Genomic DNA, 19,326 nt, shown 5'->3' with positions numbered 1-19,326 from the left:
GGTCTTTTCCATTTTCGGGAAATCAGATCAGCAATAAGCAAACTGATGCGCAGACAGCTTTTCTTTGGTGAGAGGGTTTTGTTTCAAACGCTCCGATCATCCGGCAGATAGATTCTTGAGGTTACATCTGTGGTTTGCATTCTGTTCTATTAATTGGTAACATCTGCATTGTTTCCTGTAACTTCAAAACCAGCAGGCATTATCTCAGAGCCTCATGATACTGAGATAAGTAGAGCTGGTGCAGCGTTTCCTGAAGTAATAACAGTTGTAACAATGGACTTTAGTTTCACATTTCCCATTAATGTGATCACAGTGATTGTCTGTGCTATGCTTATGTAACGGTTGTCAAGAAAAGAAAAGTCATAAAATACATAACAATGGTGAGGCTGAACGTTCAAATATTTCAATGAGTGTCCTATAAAGGGTTGTCAGGATTTCTTTTTTCTTTTGTGGTTTATCACATTTGACAAATCTTCCCCCATCTTCAGTCAAGAGCCTTTTTTTTTTTTACCCAGATATGCTGCCATATATTGGTTTTGACTGCAGAGTGAGATGTGAGGCGCTCCAGGATGATACTGTGTGACAGAATACCTGTAATATACGTACCCTGTATCCATGTGTATCTTTACCAGCTTTCTTCAGATCCTTCTTTGTCATTAAAATAGCATCCAGATGATGTGTGAGAATCAATAAACACAAGGCGTGATGGAAAATTGTCTTTTGTGCCATAGATAGTAATCTACAAGTGACCTTTTCCCCCCAGAGACACATAATAGCAGACCTGCCTGCATTGTTCTGTTTCCTGCGTCTCGTCTTTGTCCTGAACCGTCTAATTATGTTCAAGTCTTTGTGTGAATTTGTGGTTAGACCTTTGAGCCACCTGAGCAATCCCCAAATAGTTTAGTTGTGACACATCAGCCTCTTCTTATCCCACTTCATTTGGGAAAAAGAGCTTTTTTTGACACTCTGACAAACTTCAGACATCCAGTGTGTTGAGCTTTTTCTCTCTCACCTCTATGATAAAGGCATCTCTCTGCCATTGTTCCTCAGTGCCTTCACATTCCTTCCTAAAGGTCTTTTTATGTCTTGCAGTGGCTTTCAGCTTGTTTTGCTCCATTCACCATCGCACTGCCTGATGATGAAGAAGATCTTCTTGAAGTCCTCTTACTTGTTGATCCAGCTCTTGTTTCAAGTCCTCCTTTTGAAAACTCTCTCTTTATCGAGTCCTGTTTTCTCCTTGTGTACCTACATTCCCCCATCTCACTTGAACTATTTAATCATCCTGCTGTCTTCACTCATGGTCTTGCATTAGTCATATTTGCCTGAACTTGATCTCTTCCTGCTCTGACTTTATTTCCCTTCCAGATCTCTCTTTTTTTTTTTTTTTTTTTGTTGCTATCATGTCCTCACAAAATTTTACAGATTCAATATTTTTCTGGCCCTTGTGAATGCACTAATCATTTTGAAGCGCTGCCAGCTTCTCCTCTTATTGAATCTGTTTGGCTTCAGTGGATATATGTCCATTTTCACAACACATACGCAGTTGTTTCATTTGATCTTTTCAGAGTTTTCCAATTTTAAGTTTTTCATTTCATTTTGGATTTGGGTCATTTCTTGAAGTAATATTTGATCCTTTCTTACAATCACCACATCAGCACTTTTCCTGACCTCATCCAAATCAGCCATGGCATCACTGGTGCCAGTGGAAACTCCTCTATTGAAGAGGAAGGAGGAGGAGGAGGAGACAGACAGAGGCGGAGAGGTTCCTGACAAGTCCATTCTCTTCTCTTGTTTTTCATCTGCAGGAATTATTATCATTATTATTATTAGTCGTGTTCGTATATGCAGTAAAATCAACAATAAACTCAAACAAACATTCACATAACACTGACATACTTTATTGATGATCAAAATACATCCGTTTTCCAGTGTGAGACGGCGAGTGTTTCTCTGACCTATGACAGCAGTGCAATAAATAAGATAAATCCAAACCTACAACACAACAAGAGGCTGAATGCTCAGCATTCACACAAAAAGGTTACATCATAATAGTGGTCCGACGTACAAACGTTGAAGTTGTTAGCAATAAATAATCAGTCTAAATAAATTAGAGTCTATCAAATATTGTACACAGCATCTATTGAAGCCATCTATTTTCTCAGCTTGTCTTCTCATCTGCTTCGCTTTAAATGGAGCTGCAGGAGGCTGGAAAACAGAAAACAAAACAAAGGTCAATGACTGTGTGAACATCCAAGTTCATCTCCCAGTTTTATGGGAAACAATAAAGAAACTTTAAAAATTGATTTTTTTTTTTTTGCAATAAAATGCGATAATAATAAATACAGTAGACAATCTGTTGTCTTCAGGCTTACAGTAATTTTCAAGATTGACTGTTTCTAATCCAAAAGTGTCTTTTAATTTGATAAATACAGAGAAGTCGGGCATTTAGCCAAAAAAAAAATCATTCCTCAGTGAGAGACTGCAGTGTGTGTGGCCTCTGTGAGGAAGGGAGCAGGCATCCTAAAGTACACAAGTGTATCTGTCTTTACAAGCAGGTACAGCAAATTAACCCGACACTTGTACACACACGTACATACTCATATACTATTGAAATTCTGCGTCATTTTAAAATGCCCATTTATTTCCAGAATTGCAGAGACGCCATGTTATGAGGTGAATCACACAACGCCACAATGTTTGTCTGAAGGCAAAAAGCGTCTGTCCTCACACGCTAAGTCTGCGTTCACGTGTGTGTGTGATGCTCAGTGGGATCTGACCACATGCATGTAAGTTGAGCAACCAGGCGCTTACGCCTAAGCCGTCACGTGTCCAGCCACCGTGCCAGCACTGCCATTGTTTGGGCACGCTGGGAATCATGTAGAATGGGACCTGCAGTTTTTCTTTACATTGGTATGCGTTGCAGATGCTGGACAGGTCGACACACCCCTGGCTAATGAACACCTCCGGTGGGGATTCCCCTGTGCCTGGTGCAACTCTGTGCGTTTGATAACAACAGGTTAACGGGATCTCTGTCCCAGTCGAGAGCCCACTGTTTGGAGTAAGAGCCATGGGAGCAGGGTTTAGGTGCAGCCCTGTGACTGCTTAAGAAAGAATACCACAACTACTACAAATTTATACACCAACAGAAATGATAGTAGGGCTGATGACATGCTCCACTTACAGCTTCACAATGTTGGTTTAGCAAGTGACATTAGTGAACTATGTGGAGAAATAATGCCATTATTTTTACGTTAGGAATGTCATTTTGACAGTTTGACTGCAGTAGACTCAAAACACCATCTGGTGGAGCAAGGTGGTATTACAAAACTACATGAGTTGCTGCTCAATTGTTAGCTTTACTTCAGTGGGTTTTGTGGATGTTGGTGGTGGATTTTTGTTTTGTTGGCATAAAATGGAATGAACAACACTTTGTAACCTTTGGTTTTAATGTACGACATGAAGTGTTGTAAAATTTGAGTGAATGTTTGTTTTTACACAAGTAGGACAAAGCAACGCCCACCTGTGGTAACTTGACGCGCTCACACCACGGCGTCCTGGACGGGCTTCTGGAGCTTCTCCTGCTCTGACCCAGATCCAAGGTAGGTGGCCAGGAAGTTTTTGTGAGACCTGTAACTACAAAGGACATCCGACATGAGCATAAAAAGCTGAGTACCGTTCTCGTGATGATCAGATGATTGCTGTGGTCGACTGTTTTGTTTTGTAGGAGCTCAGAGCCAAGATCACGGCTTTGAAGGAATATAGGTTAATGAAACTTGACTACTGTCTTTGTGTTGGGCAGTTTTTTTTCCTGCTGATCAAAGTCGTTGTAATGAATAGGCTGAATATTTAAAGTGATCCAAGGTGATATGTGACACAGTTTCACTCACAATAACATCTACTTTCTCCCTGCCTCCTTTATTCAGTGCCAGTGATTAACTGTGGCTGTAAAGTTAGAACTGCTTGTTGTGTTTGCGCCATCTTGGACTCTTGACTTTGTCCAGAGGTTGGAACTATAAAAAAAAAAAAGGCATGACTGATACCTGGACTTCACCTAAGTTGCCAGTAAAAGTGATGATACATTTACGTCAGTGGTGCACGTCACCGAGTGTGTGTGGGTCTTCTGCTCTTCTACAGGGCGGGTGTGTTATGCATGCGTTGTGTATTTGGCTGTTTCACACTCACTGGGCGCAGGTCATGAGCAGAATGGCGATGCAGCTGATGACGGACAGGATGACGGCGATGATCACCAGCACGGTCTGCACCAGCTCGGTCCTGTTTCTGCTCTCGGGCGGGGTCCCCGACCCCAGGGTTTGGATCCCACAGCGGGTTCCCTCGTAACCCGTCATGCATCTGCAGAGTGAAGGGAAACAGACACATCAGCCACTGTGGAGGGCTTTCACTTGCCAACGCTATGTCATGGCCATCAGATCTCTGAAAGGAAGAGCTGCCATACTCACATGCACACTGGCTCGTGCACCCCCTCGATGTACTTGCAGTAGCCATGAATGCAGTAGCTCAGGTGGGTGGAGGTGCAGGGGTTCTGGGTGGTGCTGGAGGCGGACGACGTGTATCTGCTGTCGATGCTCGTGTGCCCCGGGTTCAGGGGAGTCGTGCTCTTGCTCTTGTGCTTGTTCTTCCTCTTGCCTTTGCTTTTCCTCTTCTTCTTGTCATCATTAAGAGGGCGGAACTCTGTCCAGGTGAAAGGGTCAGAGAGAAATGTGAGCGAGGCAAAAAAACAGAAGAGGAAAACATTACTCCCATTACTCACGTAAAAAATATGCTTATAGGGGGAAAATAATTCAAGAACAAAATACAAAATAAACAAGTAAATGACATATTCTATGATTCAGAGGAATCCCGAAATTTTGACGTCGTACCTTGGGCGCTGAAGTTCTGTCCCCCAGAAAGCTCTTCGCTTATTTCCAGCTCGTCATCGTCGCTCGCCGAACTCGGGAGGCCCTCCTCAGAGGCCGGACCCCCGGGCGCTCCGGCAAGTGCACTTGAGTATGTGGCCTCAGGTTTCTCAGCACTTCCACGACTGTAGACGACTACAAAGGAACCAAATATAACACGCACAAATGAGTTTCAATGGCATGTATAAAGACGTAAAGGCAGAGTTTTATCAAGTGAGGTCAAAGCTCATCTTATTCAATCAGTTTGGAATGGATGACCTTTACTTTTTGAGTCAATTGAAAAAAAAAAACATGATGATAAGCAGATTAAATCAGGGTGTGATTTGTTGAGGGGAATAGTGAAGGGCCTCTTTGGTTTTGATGTATTTACTTTCATTTCATCCTCCCGTCATTAAAACTACTTCCACAGAAGATTGGATGTAAAAATTGACCAAATCTGTCAAAAGTCACACTTCAATCATGAATCTCACCCGTTTAAACTCACATGTTTAAGAGTCATTTTTAAATGAAGACTAGATTTCCTGTATTTTTATTACATAAAACGTTCCTAAGTGCCATTTTGATTGGTAGAGAAAAGAAAAATCTGGAAAAATTCATCAAGAAGAACTTTCTGTGTCCTGTTTTAATAATAGACTGAGAAACCTTTTCTCAAGAATCCTAATTTCACCTTCAAAGATTGAACCAATTCAACTCATCCATTCCCAACCATTCTGTTTTATTCTGATGAGTAAAACCCCCTGAAGTGTCAGATACCTGTCGACCTGTACGGTGACCCGCTGGTGTTCTGGTCTCTGAGGCTTCTCGCTCAGATTCTTGTCTCTAACAGACCCGAATGCCTCCGTCCCGCCTGACAAGTCCTGACATGTACGTACGCGCTTCCCTCTGACCCCCTTCCCCTGATCCTCACACCACTTCAGCATAACCTGCGTTTACATTCCATTGATCTGAAAACTCTCCACACACACAGAACAGAAGGAGCAGGTCCAGACTTACCGAAGCAGAGGAGGCAGGTGAGGACGAGAGGGTTCATATCCCAGGAAGAGGAATCTGGTGTATGGCGGTCCTGTACTGATCTGTGTGTATACGCGTGTGTGATGAGTGTGTGTGTGTGTGTGTGTGTGTGTGTCTGTCCCCTGCTGACTGGGATTGTGGTTTGCTCTCTAAGCGTCCACTGGGTGCAGCTTTTATAGAACGCCTGCCTCTCAACTCCAAGGAAAAAGAAGGGTGTGTGTGTGTGTGTGTGTGTGTGTGTGTGTGTGTGTGTAATCATTAATCTGCCCCGGGCAACACTTTTTTTTAACCTCATGTTCTCACATTTTATTAGGTTTGTCTTGTAGAATAATAAGTGTCAAAATGCTGGGATTGAGACTCAGAGCAGTGAGACGTATTCTGATGTGTTACTCGTCGCCACTGAAACACACAAACACCAGATTTGGCTCCTGTCGCTGTCATTAGTTCTACATGTCCACCTGTTAAGACAGAAAAAAAAGTGTTAGAAAAACACCTTCAGCTGAGCAGTGACCAAAATTAGGTCAAAAAGAACCGTTTACTGTAGGATTCAGTTCTTTGAGGACATCTTTAAAGTATTAAAATTTGAAAAAGATAGAGGTGAGTTCAGTAATAGAGATGAAATCCTACCTTTACAGCAGTGACGTAGACACACTCACACACACACACACACACACACACACACACACACACACACACACACACTCACTTGTTCTTGAAAAGAAACCGAGAGGCATGATTGCACTTTGTACGCAGAAGTACAAAGATGGTTAGGAGAGAGAAATTACATGAACATTAGGGCCATAATAAGGATCGTAAAATCCCTTTTTTATGAGGTGCAGTTGGTAAGAGGAATCAGGCACAGACGTGAGTGGAGTGACATCATGCATAAAGTGAAACCCATTTACTTTTTACTTTGCTGACGTAAAATAATAGATGAATCACTTTGAAGTCATAGGTGAAAATTAAAAAAAAAAAGATTAAAAGTGGTTAAAATATCTCATGTATTCTTGCTTTGTGTTCGGCTGTTCAAATTATAGCATACGCTTGAATGATGCTGGTTGTTACTATTTCAGGAACGGAGCGGAGACCTTAAGGCCTGGGTGGGGAGGCTGCGCAGACGGGTGTGTTGGTTATGTTGTTGTGTCTGCAGAAGCAGCCTGTCTTATGATCTGTCTTCCTCCTGGAATCCAGGAGAAACCTGCGAGGAATGCTGGGAACGTCTCCATCCTGTGGCCTCGGCACTTGGAATGAAATAGTTTAGAATATATGTAACAGCTTTGGAGATGTGTGATATGAATTTGTTCTCAGGAAAACCTTGAAAGAAGCTCCTCATTAGTGCCATATAGTGTAAACACGAGGTTGCCAAGGTGATGGTGTAGAGGACTGAGACTATTATACCTGTATGACCACGTTACAATAAACCCTATGAACCTTTACGGTTCAATATGAAAGATGATGGTTTCTGCTGTTGATCGCAGCCTGCTGAGTCAGCAGAGAGGTGAAGGTATGGCCTACTACCCCATATCTGTGACGCTGATTAGTGTCGAGTGACGGCAATCATTTTAATGTGACCTGATGAGACCGTTGTGCAAGCGCCACATACGATCCACCGTTGTGTATCTCGCAATCTCTTGGGGCAAGAGGTAAAGGATGAACTCATGCAATGTTACACAGAGAGTGGAAAAAGCCAGAGTACAGAGGTGACAGCTGTTCGGTTTCATCCATATTTAGACTTTCTTAAAGTAAATTAGGATTTGAGATAAAGGTAAACATCACAGTGGTTACATAATGAACAAATGTGACTCATATTTTCTTGAAACTTAACCAAACTGCGACACTGAATATTGTATATGTTTTCCTTTTATTATGAAATCGCACTGCTGCCACCTGTGGTGATATTTTATAAATGAATATTCCAGTACGATCGCTTTACTTAGCAATTCATCTCGGCTGATTTTAACATGAGATTGAATTTTTTTGAAATGCTGAAAACATTACATGACTTCTCTGTTTGATCTTTGCCCTTCACTTTGAATCCATCCTGTCTCACAGTTTATGTAATACTATGTAAGTTTGTGTCATGTGTTTTAACAGGTCCGTCTTGAAAATGAAAACTTGTGTCTCAGTGAGATTACCTGTATACATTCAGCATCTTTTTTTTTTAAAGGACATGGAAAGATGCAGCTCAACACACGAACACGCTACGATTACTTATGCAATAATTAGGTAAGAGCGACACAGAATGAGCCCTCTCTTCAAGCAGCACTTCCTGAATTAAGGATATGCTTGTCCACGGGTGTTATTTAGAACACAGTGGTCTTCACTTGGAGGGTGTGTTTGCGGGTCTTGGAGTGTGTAAGTGCATTCTGATGCGTTTTTAAGTGTGTCTTAACAGAGCGCGGTCTGCAGGTGAGTTAATGTTTATGTGTCATCATTACCGGTCATCAACATGCAGAACGTACAACAAGGCCTCAGTCGGCCGTTAACAGGCCTCATTGACGCCGCTTCAAGCACTAATCAGTGAGCAGGGAGTCAAACGGTGCTATTGATTAACCACAGCATCCCAGCATGCAATTGTTAGACACACTTTGGTTAGTTCTCTTTTGCTTTTCAATTTATATGAAGAACAATTAAGAAATAAAATGTAATGGAGAAGGGGAAATAAGTAATTCCTTTATTTGTCACATATACAAAATACACAGTAAAATACTATCCTCTGCTGTTAGGTGAAGACAAGTTATTTTTACTTTTTCCACAAAAAGCGTCTCATGATTCAAACCACAGAACCAAGATAACCACCGAAGGCATGGTAAAGACCTTGCAAACAACACAGTTACTTAATTTTCATTAGTTTTTCCATTTGTGCAATTAAACTTTACCAGTAGTGCTCAGAATGTTTTACACAAACTAGAATATTGGGACAAAGTGCAAAATGGCATAAGGCATTTGAGACAGCCAATAAAACAATCCAAAGCATAAGGAATAATAAAAAATGTAGGATAGTAAATGAAAGATAAAAATGGTCTTATATACAGAACTGGAATTTTTAATATAATTGCTTTGTGGGAAATGTAGCATTCAGTGTTTTTTTTTTTTTTTTTTACCTGCACTCAGGTGAAGGATTTAGATTTGAAGGAGCCAGGACTAATCACAGGGAATGAAAATGTGAGAAATGCCTGAAAAACTCCAAAAGAATGTAAAAACTCTCTGTGGTTGTCTTATCATACGAACTGTTATCAATGATATTGAAGACCATGAAACACACAGCTGAGTCAAGGCTTTGAGACAAGACCTGTGATGCAGATTCCATTAAAATAACTCACAGCGCTTTTTTCAATAAACAAAGATTTTAAAACAAAGACATGTTAAATACAGGAATAATTATGTTATTGAACACTTTTACATCATTGTGCCAGCAAATAAAATCAATCTGCAGCTGTAAAAAAAACCCTATATTTTCAAAATATATAAGCAGAATTTAAAACATTGAATGGTTTTTGTAGAATTGTAGTTTTGTTAAGATGTTTTAGCAATTCCAAGCTATTTTTAACCATTAAGAGTCTAGTTTTTTTTTATCCATATCACTGCTGTCAACATCCTTGTTTTATTTGCTGATTTCTTTCCAGATATCAAATATATAGATAATCCATTGTCAATGGCACTGAAGGCAAATGTATGTGTTCAAATTGAATGAAATGCTATTGTACCCTGAAACCAGAGGCAGAGTGGGTCTCAGTACAGAGGGGGCGGAGCATTCTCTACTGGCCCTCATGATAGTAATTTTACCATTCAAACAATCCCTCATGCTAGCATCAAACAACACGCTAATGCTCACTTTTATTGAGCCAAGCAAACCTCTATGCCTCAGAAAGCAGAATAAAGTCACAAACCAGTTCACAAACTTGTTCTGAAGAAGAAATACACACGCACGCACGCGCACACACACACACACACAAATGCAGCGTGACAGCTGTCAATCTCCGGTCGTCCGCTGTCCATGGTGCTGAAAACTTAGACAAAGAGTCACGGGCTAAATCTGAACCAGCTTTGATACAGCTTAAATATAAAATGAACACAGCTGGTCTAAAATTACACAATCTATTCAGATAGATATAGACACAGCTATCTATATCTTTTGGAATGCACGTATATTACAAAAAATAGACTCGGCGGTCTCTTATAGTTGAGAGCAACACAAGGCACATTCAAATAGGCAGGTGTTTAAGACCACAGCATTCTGATAAAGATAATATTTTTGAAGGTTTCACTGACTCACCAGTGGCCCCGATGTTAGGTTTTGGGTAGTACCGCTAGCGGCTAGCATAGTGTTTAGCTGTTTAACTTCCCTCCAAAGAGTTCAGATCAAGTGTAAAGAAAAAACTCGTTAATGCCGCACAGCCAATCAGCGCTGGCTTACAGCTCTGATGCATTCATGGACAGTCGTAATGTAAGAATTGGAAAATTGGAGCCCACAATCATATGCTATACCTTCTCACACACTCTGCACATTTTATTATAATAATTTATTTCCGATTAAATGTGAACACATCACATGAAACGGGGTCCTAATGACTTTGTGGGCCCTGGGGCGACCGCCCCCTTGCCCCCACTCTGGCTCCGCTACGAAACTTATTATCAATAGCTCACATCTGTCAGCTGTGGCGGAAGGCAGCAGGTACACAACATACTGTAGGCTGACAAACTTTTGAAACCATCTTCTGTAAGACATCTTGCTTTGCAGTAACATAAAAAATTAGATTGAAATATTTACTCGATAACTATTTTTGTTACCTATAGAAGATTAAAAAACAGCTAAATATATATAAAAAATACATCAAATATAAGGCTTCAAAACCCCCTATTCTAATTGCATAAGGCAGGAAGGTTTCTACATCCTTAAATCACCTTTTTCTTTCATTTGATCTTCATGGCCAATTTAACAAATGCTACAACCTCACTGAAAACAAAAAATACTGAAATCTCGTATGATCCTGGATGCTACAGTGAAATACTGATCTGAATAAACACTGGTCTGACTGGTTTACTGTTTATTTTACACATCAAGACCGAAATGTCCTGAAATATGAATGAGTGCGTCACTCCAGCCGTGCCAGCACACACATCTGTTCTCTCTGCCAAAACGTGGGTGGATCCAACCCAAGAGGTGTCAAGACCGGAAAACGATCACACCGCACCCAACGGCGGAGTGTTTTCATGTTTTTTTCAAATTTCTTTGGGATGATCTCCCAGCTTTATGAAGTGGGCGGACATTCCGTGCCACCAGTGGAAGCAATCCAGGCAAGTGTAAGCACAAACAGGAGATGTTTCTATAGAAGTTTACAGTGAGAAAACTGGAGAATCCACCAGAGTCGACATCAGACTGCGACACATGAATCCCTAAGTAGTCCGTACTCCTTTGTAGCCTTGTCCCTTCTGTTGAGCCAGGAATCTTCTTTTCTTATGCCTGTGAAAACATCAAAATGTGAATGAGAAATTAAAAATCGTTTTTTAATCTATATATAAAATAAGATTAAAAAAAAACTCTTGAAATCTTTCCAACATTTATCTTTGATAAGATTTTGACCAGTTCAGAGTTGGTGGACTATCGGTGAAGGCAGGGTGACACCCCAACACCCCGGACCCAAAGGCGAAAGACAATAAACACACAGAAGAATTACAGAGTCTCACCATTTGCAGCAGAAGTACAGGAGTCCAGACAGGCCGATGACCAGCAGCCCCACGCCGAAGATAATGACCAGGATCGTCTCCTCTCCCATTGGCTGAACCAGGAATTCTTGGTTGGCACAGCGGGGGCCGTAGTAGCCCATCTCACACCTGCAGTGCAAACCAAACGAGGCATACATAACTTGGCAATAACACACACACACACACACACACACACACACACAGGGGAACATACTTGCAGTGATGCTGATTGACGTCCACCAGATACATGCACTGCCCTTGGTTCAGGCAGTAGTTGGTGTAGGAGCTGCTGCAGCTCTGCATTGATCTCTTCGCCACATGGGGGCGCTCACCTCCCTGCCCTGGAACACCAGGAACAACCCTCTGTCATTTCAAAGCCTTCAATGAATAGTAAGTAAATATTAATATCAATATTTATACCTCATGCGGTTTGGAGCTGATGGTTGGACAGAGTTAAGACAATGACATTTCCATTATTCAACTCTTCCCAGAGTTTTCTAAACACTATAAAATTACAGGAAACATTAAAATAAACACATTCTAACATCTAAAATCTGATTCAATATGTATATGTGTTGTTTCACTTTAACAGACTGGATGCAAAGTGGAAAAAAAAAAAAAACAATTTAACTTCTATTTTAAAGAGAATCTCAGTGTGACCACAAGTGATTTTTTACTTTAATCTGTGCTCCAAAATGAAAAGATGTACAGTTCCAAGTGACAGAAAACTGCTGAAATTCATCTACTATTCATGCCAGGATTTTCTATCCCACATTCTCCACCTAGATTTTCATTTTGAGTAAACTACACCAACGTCAAAAACATCAACTCAGCACCTGCAGACAAACACCGACCTTTACCAAGCAAAAGATTAATCACAATAGTAACTTCTCTTCCACTTCAACAAGTATTAGTTTTCCGGCATCAGAAGTCAATAGCTGCACATTGAATGATGATGGATAAATATGATGGATACCTGCAGATGGAGTCAGCAGTCTGGACGAGACGCTGGCAGCGAGGAGGCATGGTGTGATCAGCAGAACACCTGAGTGGGGAAAAAAATCAATTACATTGATATAATATTGTGAGAATATGATGCTCGGAGTGGCCATCCATTTGTCCATCCATCCATCCATCCATCCATCCATCCAAAATGGTGAAATCATAACTTGATTGGGATTTTCCATATGAACCTCATGATTTCCCATGACGACTGTATTTCTGGTTTTCTAAAACTGACATGTACCGACACAGACGTCAGTAAGTATTTTTCTTGAGAAAGTGATGTTCAGGTATCAAGCTGTTAAGGCACTTTAAAAACTGGCACATCTATCATGAGTTTGCACTCTTTCTATTATCTTTATTGGCCCATTATGATCCAGAGTGACTCATGTTTGCTAGTTTTGTTTAGATAAGACGGGCGTCTCACGAACATTAAGAACAAAGTTTTGAAATCATAAGTGAAAAAAGGAAAAAAACCAGTTGGAGTCCCTGCCAGGGTGCCTGACCCACATGTCTCTACCAGCCTGTACATTTTTATACTGAATCTGATTTGCAGACGCCCATATTTCAGCCGACGCGACAGAAAAACTGATGAAACCGAGATGCAGGAGGCGTCTGGTTATGGATCTGCTCGTATTCTGGTCATCCGGTCTGTCTGCTCCAGTCTGCTGACTGACTGAAGGAAACTACGCAGCTTTCTGGAAGTGATGACTGAGCAAGTTTTCATAAGTAGTCATCGTTCAATCAGGACTTTGACAACATCAGACAAACTCATACATGCACACACACATGCATATACGTACACACACTTGCAGGGCTCAGTAGATCCCCAAGAATCAGTTTATCTCATTGCAGGTATTGATGGGAGCAAAACAAGTACTTTTTCTATCATTTTGGAGGTAAAAATTATAATTCATTGACTGTGAGAAGTGTTCGGCTGGTTTGTAAAGATATGAGGCGGAAAAGAACAATGTTGCCTTCATGAATGTCCAGAGACCAAAAACTTTGAAACAGATCAGAACTTTTTGTGGAACTCCAGGGGAACGAGGGTAAAAAGTGAGTGAGAGAAAGATAGTTTTATTTTATCATTTGGGAAAGTTAGTTATCTACATTTAACCGTTTCTATTTAAAGTCAACTATAAGTTGACTCTCAGATTGGATTTGAACTTAATGCTGAAGAGATAAGATGATTTGATCTGTGAATTTAAACCAAACTGTGATTATTGCAAGAAGTTGAAACCTTATGTCCCTGGGTCTGCTTCAACCACAAGCCTTACTGTTCACGGCTGAATGCATGAACATTTTGTCAAAATGGGGTTTAGACAAATTCTGAACCAAACTGAAATGCATTCCACATATATCAGTCTTTCAAAACTATATATGAAAACTGAATAAATTACATAACTGGCCAAAACACATTCAGACTTGGGCCAAATATAGAATTATATAACTCTTCTACCAATTCAGCCACAGCTTCGTGCGCTGTGCAAGTTTTCATATGTAAGAGTGAACCTCAGCACATAAATGACAGATTTATTCAAATCGCACATCATTAAACACATTTAAGTTTCGTGGTTTAATTGCCGACATCCTGGAGCATCCCCGGGGCACAGGGCTCTGCATGGGCTTCAGCTCATTAACGCAGCTATGTGGAAAAGTTTTTAACCGTCTCCAAAATTTCCACTCAAGACGTAGCTTGACATTCACCATGAACAGAGAAACAGGTGATATATATATATATATATATATATATATATATATATATATATATATATATATACATATCAAGAAGAAATGGCATTCTGAGTGAAATCACAAGCTCTAGTTCTGAAGCCTTGCAGTCAAAAAAGTGTCTGCAGCACATTATGTGGACTATAACAGGACCACTTATGAAATATATGCCAAACATGGCGTATTCATAAAGAGAAAAGGGTGAAATTATACATCACAATGTATTCTGTTACTTTTACAACCATGTTTTTAATAGGAAATGTCATGCAATCAGAAACCCATGTGCTTTTGATCAGAGTAAATTGGGATTTTACAAAAAAAAATGAATGAATAAATGATTTTATAATAGATCAACAACATTCGATTTTGTTGGATTTTGCCATTGCAAACTACTCTGACTTATTCTCCTAATTATGAGGGGTAAATATTTGGTTTTGTATATAATGTTCTCATTAAAACAACAGCTGTCAGGACACTTGTATGCATGGTACAATAAACATTTGAATAATCTCTAAACCTGAAACGCTGAACTGGTGCAACACGAGTAATTACAGGGTCTTTTAAAATTTAAATATCCCTGTGATGAAAGTGCTCAGCCACAATTTGCCCCCCTTGTGGTGAGAATGACAATTCTATTCAGTCCGCCGCTGCCGATCCTCTTCTTCTCCCTCTGACACTGACATGCAGTTCCTAAACAACCTGGAAAAGTCTTTTATAGAGTAAATATCGGTTTGCAGCTGGATTTGTTGAGCTTTCCCTCTTCTGCGTCATCTTCAGACCTGATCGTCTCACCTGAGCGCGCCCACCGCCCGGTCCGCGCGCCACACCCCGAAAACCAAAGCGCAACTTGAAATACCAAAACATCACTCCCAAAAAAAAAAAAAAAAAAACACACAAAGAGCAGTTTTACCGATCAGAGAGAGGAGGGCTGAGGGTCCGAGGGTCCTCATGTCTGAGCCGGGACGGTCCTGTCGGAGGAAGACGGATCAGGCAGGCGGCGGGCTCGATCCCGGGGCCTGGGTGTGGTGACACGCGGCTCCGGCTGAGATCGACACACTGCAACACGTCCAGAGGAGAATGAGAGCCCGGCAGGCAGTGCGGGACAGGGGAGCATCTATTCATTAAACTTCCTGAGATTCAGCCATCACTCGTGTCTCCTGTTATTAAGGATGAGGAAACAATGAAGCAAGGAGAAAATGTCTCTGTTCAAAAAAGTTCTAATAACTTCATCATGCAGGTTATCTTCTTTCATATATCAGACTTCTGAGGCAAAAATCATAAATAATAAATATATAGAAAAGTTAAACTTTAATATGTGCTTATTTGAAATATGAATTCAGGCATGTTCTTTCTGTATAAGTGTGGGTTTTTCTCCATGTGTCAGTTTCCTAAAGCAGTCCAGACAGGTGTGTGAAGGTAATTGGTGTCTGTAAATTGCTCCCAGCTGTTGGTTTTCTTTTCCCTGTGATGGACTGACTGATGATCAGGAGCTGGGATCAGCTCACCTCCACCTTCAGTTGGATCAAGTGGTGTAAAAGATGGACAGATGAAGTAAATACTCCAAAATATACCACGAGAAATGATCTCATTTGTTATAAATCATCAAGGAACTAAATAAAGGTAAAGACATACAATGACATGCACTGCATTATTGTATATTGCAGTTTCCATGCTCATTTGCTTTCAGTATGTTTTTATTTGTGAAGAGCTAATTGGGTTTTCAAAGTTTTGTGAATGGCGTGTGAGGTCTGCAAATGAAATGATAGAATCATTTGTTTCTCATTGGTTGATGAAACAACGTCAAGCCTCTTTGTCTTCTGACTGTTCCTCTCTGGGACTGCACAGTAAATCATGTTAGCTTTCTCCTCTACAGCTATACTTTTCTCTTTCACATCATCCAATCACCACTGATCTGACTAACAAAAATGATTAATCACGTGTGTGTGTGTGTGTGTGTGTGTGTGTGTGTGTGTGTGTGTGTGTGTGTGTGTGTGTGTGTGTGTGTGTGTGTGTTTGTGAATAGAATTTTAAGAACAGAACATGAAGCAACACATCAGACATTTTTTTTCCATCAATTTATTACAAAATTTTAAATAAATCAATTACAGAAATAACTTAAATATCTTAATATTAAAATAAATATTTACACTGTTTACTCCTCCAACCCTGTTTATGAAATGTCAATGGAACGAAGTGAAGGGAGCGGAACCAGCATTCAGACTTCCATAAGGTCCAGTGTTTCTTTGAATGGGGTCAAACCAAAAGGATTCAATGGAGAAACAATTTAAAAACTACCAAGAATGTAGATTTCTAAACATTCAGATTCATGTTGAAGGGATGTCAAGTTAAATTATTAGAGTTTGTTGATGATGACGATGAAGATGAGGACTAGGAACAGGGTCACACTGAAGTCTCAGACGGTGCAGATTTTATCAGCGGTGTTGATTTCACGCACCTGAGGGGACAAAAAAACAAGATTTACAGTTATCTTACTATTTTACTTTTTTTCTTTCAATCAACCTCATGGAAAATGTCAAAAAATGTGTGCTGGAAACTAACTGGACATCTAGATCTGCCATTTTGTGTGGCTGTAATTTCATTGTTCATCACAATGACACACCCACCTCTTGGAGGCACAGCAGTAAATAGTAATGGCCAGGAGAATGACCAGCATGGTGATCCCGACGGTGATGCCGATCACGTCCCCCTCGGGCAGCGAGCTGACCGAGTCGGTGAAGAGCATGCAGCGCTCGCCGCCGTACGGAGGTACGCAGCTGCACAGAGAGAGAGAGAGAGAGAGATGTGAGTGCATTCCAGAACAAAACACGAACCAACAAGTTTTACTGATCGTCACACAATCTGCATGCACATCTGCAAGAAGGCATGTGTGCGCTTACATGCAGGAGGGCTTCTCGCTGTCTTGGGGGTAGATGCACGTGCCGCCGTTCGCACAGAATGCGTCGTGCTCGCTTCCGCAGGATACGTGAGATCGCAGGACGTAAGGTCCTTCTGAACTGCCTGCAAGGACACAGGAAAACATTAGAATGAAAGGTGTCAATGCCACTCGACACGCAGAGCACAGGGGATACCAAAAGGCCTTTTCCAGCTGGGTTTGTCCTTTCTGGGCTCCGGTAGAAACATGGCGGCAAAACAACGATATCTGAAAGGCTCAGTTCCTGTAACCCGTCTTCAGAAAGGTATTTAAAGCCCTTGTCTTTGCTTTTCTCTTCTGTTTATGTTGTTACCAAAGGAGTATCTTTGGGTACTTTGACTGTTTTTATGAGTTTGTTTTTGAATTTTGTCATTTTAACCAAACTTAAGTCCAAAGGTCTTGAAGGAATCGCCCACAATTTTGTAGATTTCACCAAATTTACCAGAAAATGCTTTGCATTGCGATTTCTTTCCAAATGCTGCTATTTTTGTTTAGTTTATTGTTTGCATGATCTATTTAGACTGTCAATACTTCATTTTACATTTTGTCCACTCTATTGTATGCAGTACATTGAACTGAAGGTAGTTTTGAAGATTACTTTGCTTTCATTTGGCGTGAGAACCAGCAACTTTTAATTGTAATTAAGTACAAATTTCCTGTACTCTTTCCACCTTTGCTCATCAGCACTGAGTCAATCTTGAAGCAATCCTGTAGTGATAAATAAATGAAGCTTGATTGATTGATGAAACACTTCAATTTTCCTTTGAACCCTTCACATACGTCTACTTAACTATATCCAAAAATATCTCGAGTCTGTAGATTTCTGTATCATCAGATTAAGAGAAAAGTGAGATGAGGTGGACTCACTGTTGTTGATCTGTGTGGTGGGAGATGAAGTGGCGGGAGGAGGAGACGCTGTGGTCAGAACCGCAGACTGTCCCGCCGTGGACAGGAGAAGCAGCACGGCCACTGCCGAGAGGAAAACTGCAAAACAGAGAAACAGTCATTTTTCAAAATCCTGGAATTTTCGCCTCACAAAAGGACGAAAGGAAACCAGATAAAGTTAAAACTCACGCGTCTCCATCTGTCTCTGTGTGAACATCTTGTCTTCCAGTGATGCTTTCAGCTCCGTCTGCCTCCACAGTGTAACCAGCCACTGGCTTCTGGCCCTTTTATATAATTTGAACCTGCTTTTCACAGCCAATCAATGAAGTGAAGAGTCAAAAAAAAGAGAAGCATTTCCTTCACACAGGGAAAAAAAAAATCCACCTGCATCATTTCTTTTGTTGAGGCCGCCTCTCTGCATGTAGAGACAAGGTCTGAATGGCGATGATGGTGGTGGGGTCACATGATGGCCTCCAGGCTGCAAAAATGAAGGCTTTTTTCTGACTTGGAAGGAGTCGGGCCAGTCGCTATTGGCAGAGAGTTTCAGTCAAATATCACTCTGTGTTCGCTTTGTAGTTTTAAAATGTTGCCACACTGATGATTATAGGTGTTGTGAAACCATCAATTTTTTTGGGAAAGCCGATTACACAAGGAGGCTGTTGTCAAGGTCTCTTCCTGCTTCTTTATTCATAACGGGTGAAAAAAGGACAAGATGGAGATTTAGACCATCACAGATCGCAGAAAGTTAGAGGATGATCAATCTGTAGCCATACCGAACCCCATGAGTAAAGCAGACGGTTATTAATCGGTTCTGAAGGATGTGGTGCAGAGAAAGTTTTCAGATTGCAACATTCCTCCTGTCAACTTTCAGGAGAGGCGAACCTGTGGAGGTTTATTCTAAATCTAACCAACCGTGTGTAGAGCAGTGGTTTCTCACCTGTTGACTTTTGTTTTGGACGCAAAAAAGAGACACAAGAAATAAAGAAAGAATCTCTTGAGGACATTTAATCCATCCCATTCATAACTGCACAAACCAGGAGCGGTGAGGAGTTAATGGAGGTCAAGGGTCATGCTCAGGGAATCAGACCTCCAATCCCAGGTTTGCTTCTCTAGCCTCGAGGCTACCTCATTGTTTTTGTTTTTAAA

At 40.9% G+C, this 19,326-nt stretch overlaps 3 protein-coding genes across 3 annotated transcripts; all 3 read right to left on the bottom strand.

Moving 5' to 3' along the window:
• Positions 1 to 3,523: 3,523 nt before the first annotated feature.
• Positions 3,524 to 6,057, bottom strand: areg (amphiregulin). The gene is made up of 5 exons (XM_030105760.1): positions 5,907 to 6,057; positions 4,878 to 5,048; positions 4,458 to 4,689; positions 4,183 to 4,350; positions 3,524 to 3,633 (listed from the first exon to the last, which is right to left on the bottom strand). Exons 1-5 carry the CDS (start codon positions 5,941 to 5,943, stop codon positions 3,540 to 3,542), a joined length of 702 nt encoding a protein of 233 aa, XP_029961620.1. The 5' UTR covers positions 5,944 to 6,057; the 3' UTR covers positions 3,524 to 3,539.
• Positions 6,058 to 10,429: 4,372 nt separating this feature from the next.
• LOC115398804 (proepiregulin-like) lies at positions 10,430 to 15,438 on the bottom strand. The gene is made up of 5 exons (XM_030105762.1): positions 15,274 to 15,438; positions 12,607 to 12,675; positions 11,845 to 11,971; positions 11,613 to 11,759; positions 10,430 to 11,388 (listed from the first exon to the last, which is right to left on the bottom strand). The coding sequence occupies exons 1-5, from the start codon at positions 15,311 to 15,313 to the stop codon at positions 11,322 to 11,324; spliced, it is 450 nt and encodes a 149-aa protein (XP_029961622.1). The 5' UTR covers positions 15,314 to 15,438; the 3' UTR covers positions 10,430 to 11,321.
• A 983-nt stretch (positions 15,439 to 16,421) lies between these two features.
• epgn (epithelial mitogen homolog (mouse)) lies at positions 16,422 to 18,431 on the bottom strand. Its single transcript, XM_030105761.1, has 5 exons — positions 18,370 to 18,431; positions 18,163 to 18,279; positions 17,261 to 17,381; positions 16,988 to 17,137; positions 16,422 to 16,818 (listed from the first exon to the last, which is right to left on the bottom strand). The coding sequence occupies exons 1-5, from the start codon at positions 18,395 to 18,397 to the stop codon at positions 16,764 to 16,766; spliced, it is 471 nt and encodes a 156-aa protein (XP_029961621.1). The 5' UTR covers positions 18,398 to 18,431; the 3' UTR covers positions 16,422 to 16,763.
• Positions 18,432 to 19,326: the final 895 nt, after the last annotated feature.

This window comes from Salarias fasciatus, chromosome 12 (genome assembly GCF_902148845.1).
Source record: "Salarias fasciatus chromosome 12, fSalaFa1.1, whole genome shotgun sequence".
Classification (NCBI taxonomy): domain Eukaryota; kingdom Metazoa; phylum Chordata; class Actinopteri; order Blenniiformes; family Blenniidae; genus Salarias; species Salarias fasciatus.
This window is presented reverse-complemented; position numbering and strand designations above follow the sequence as displayed.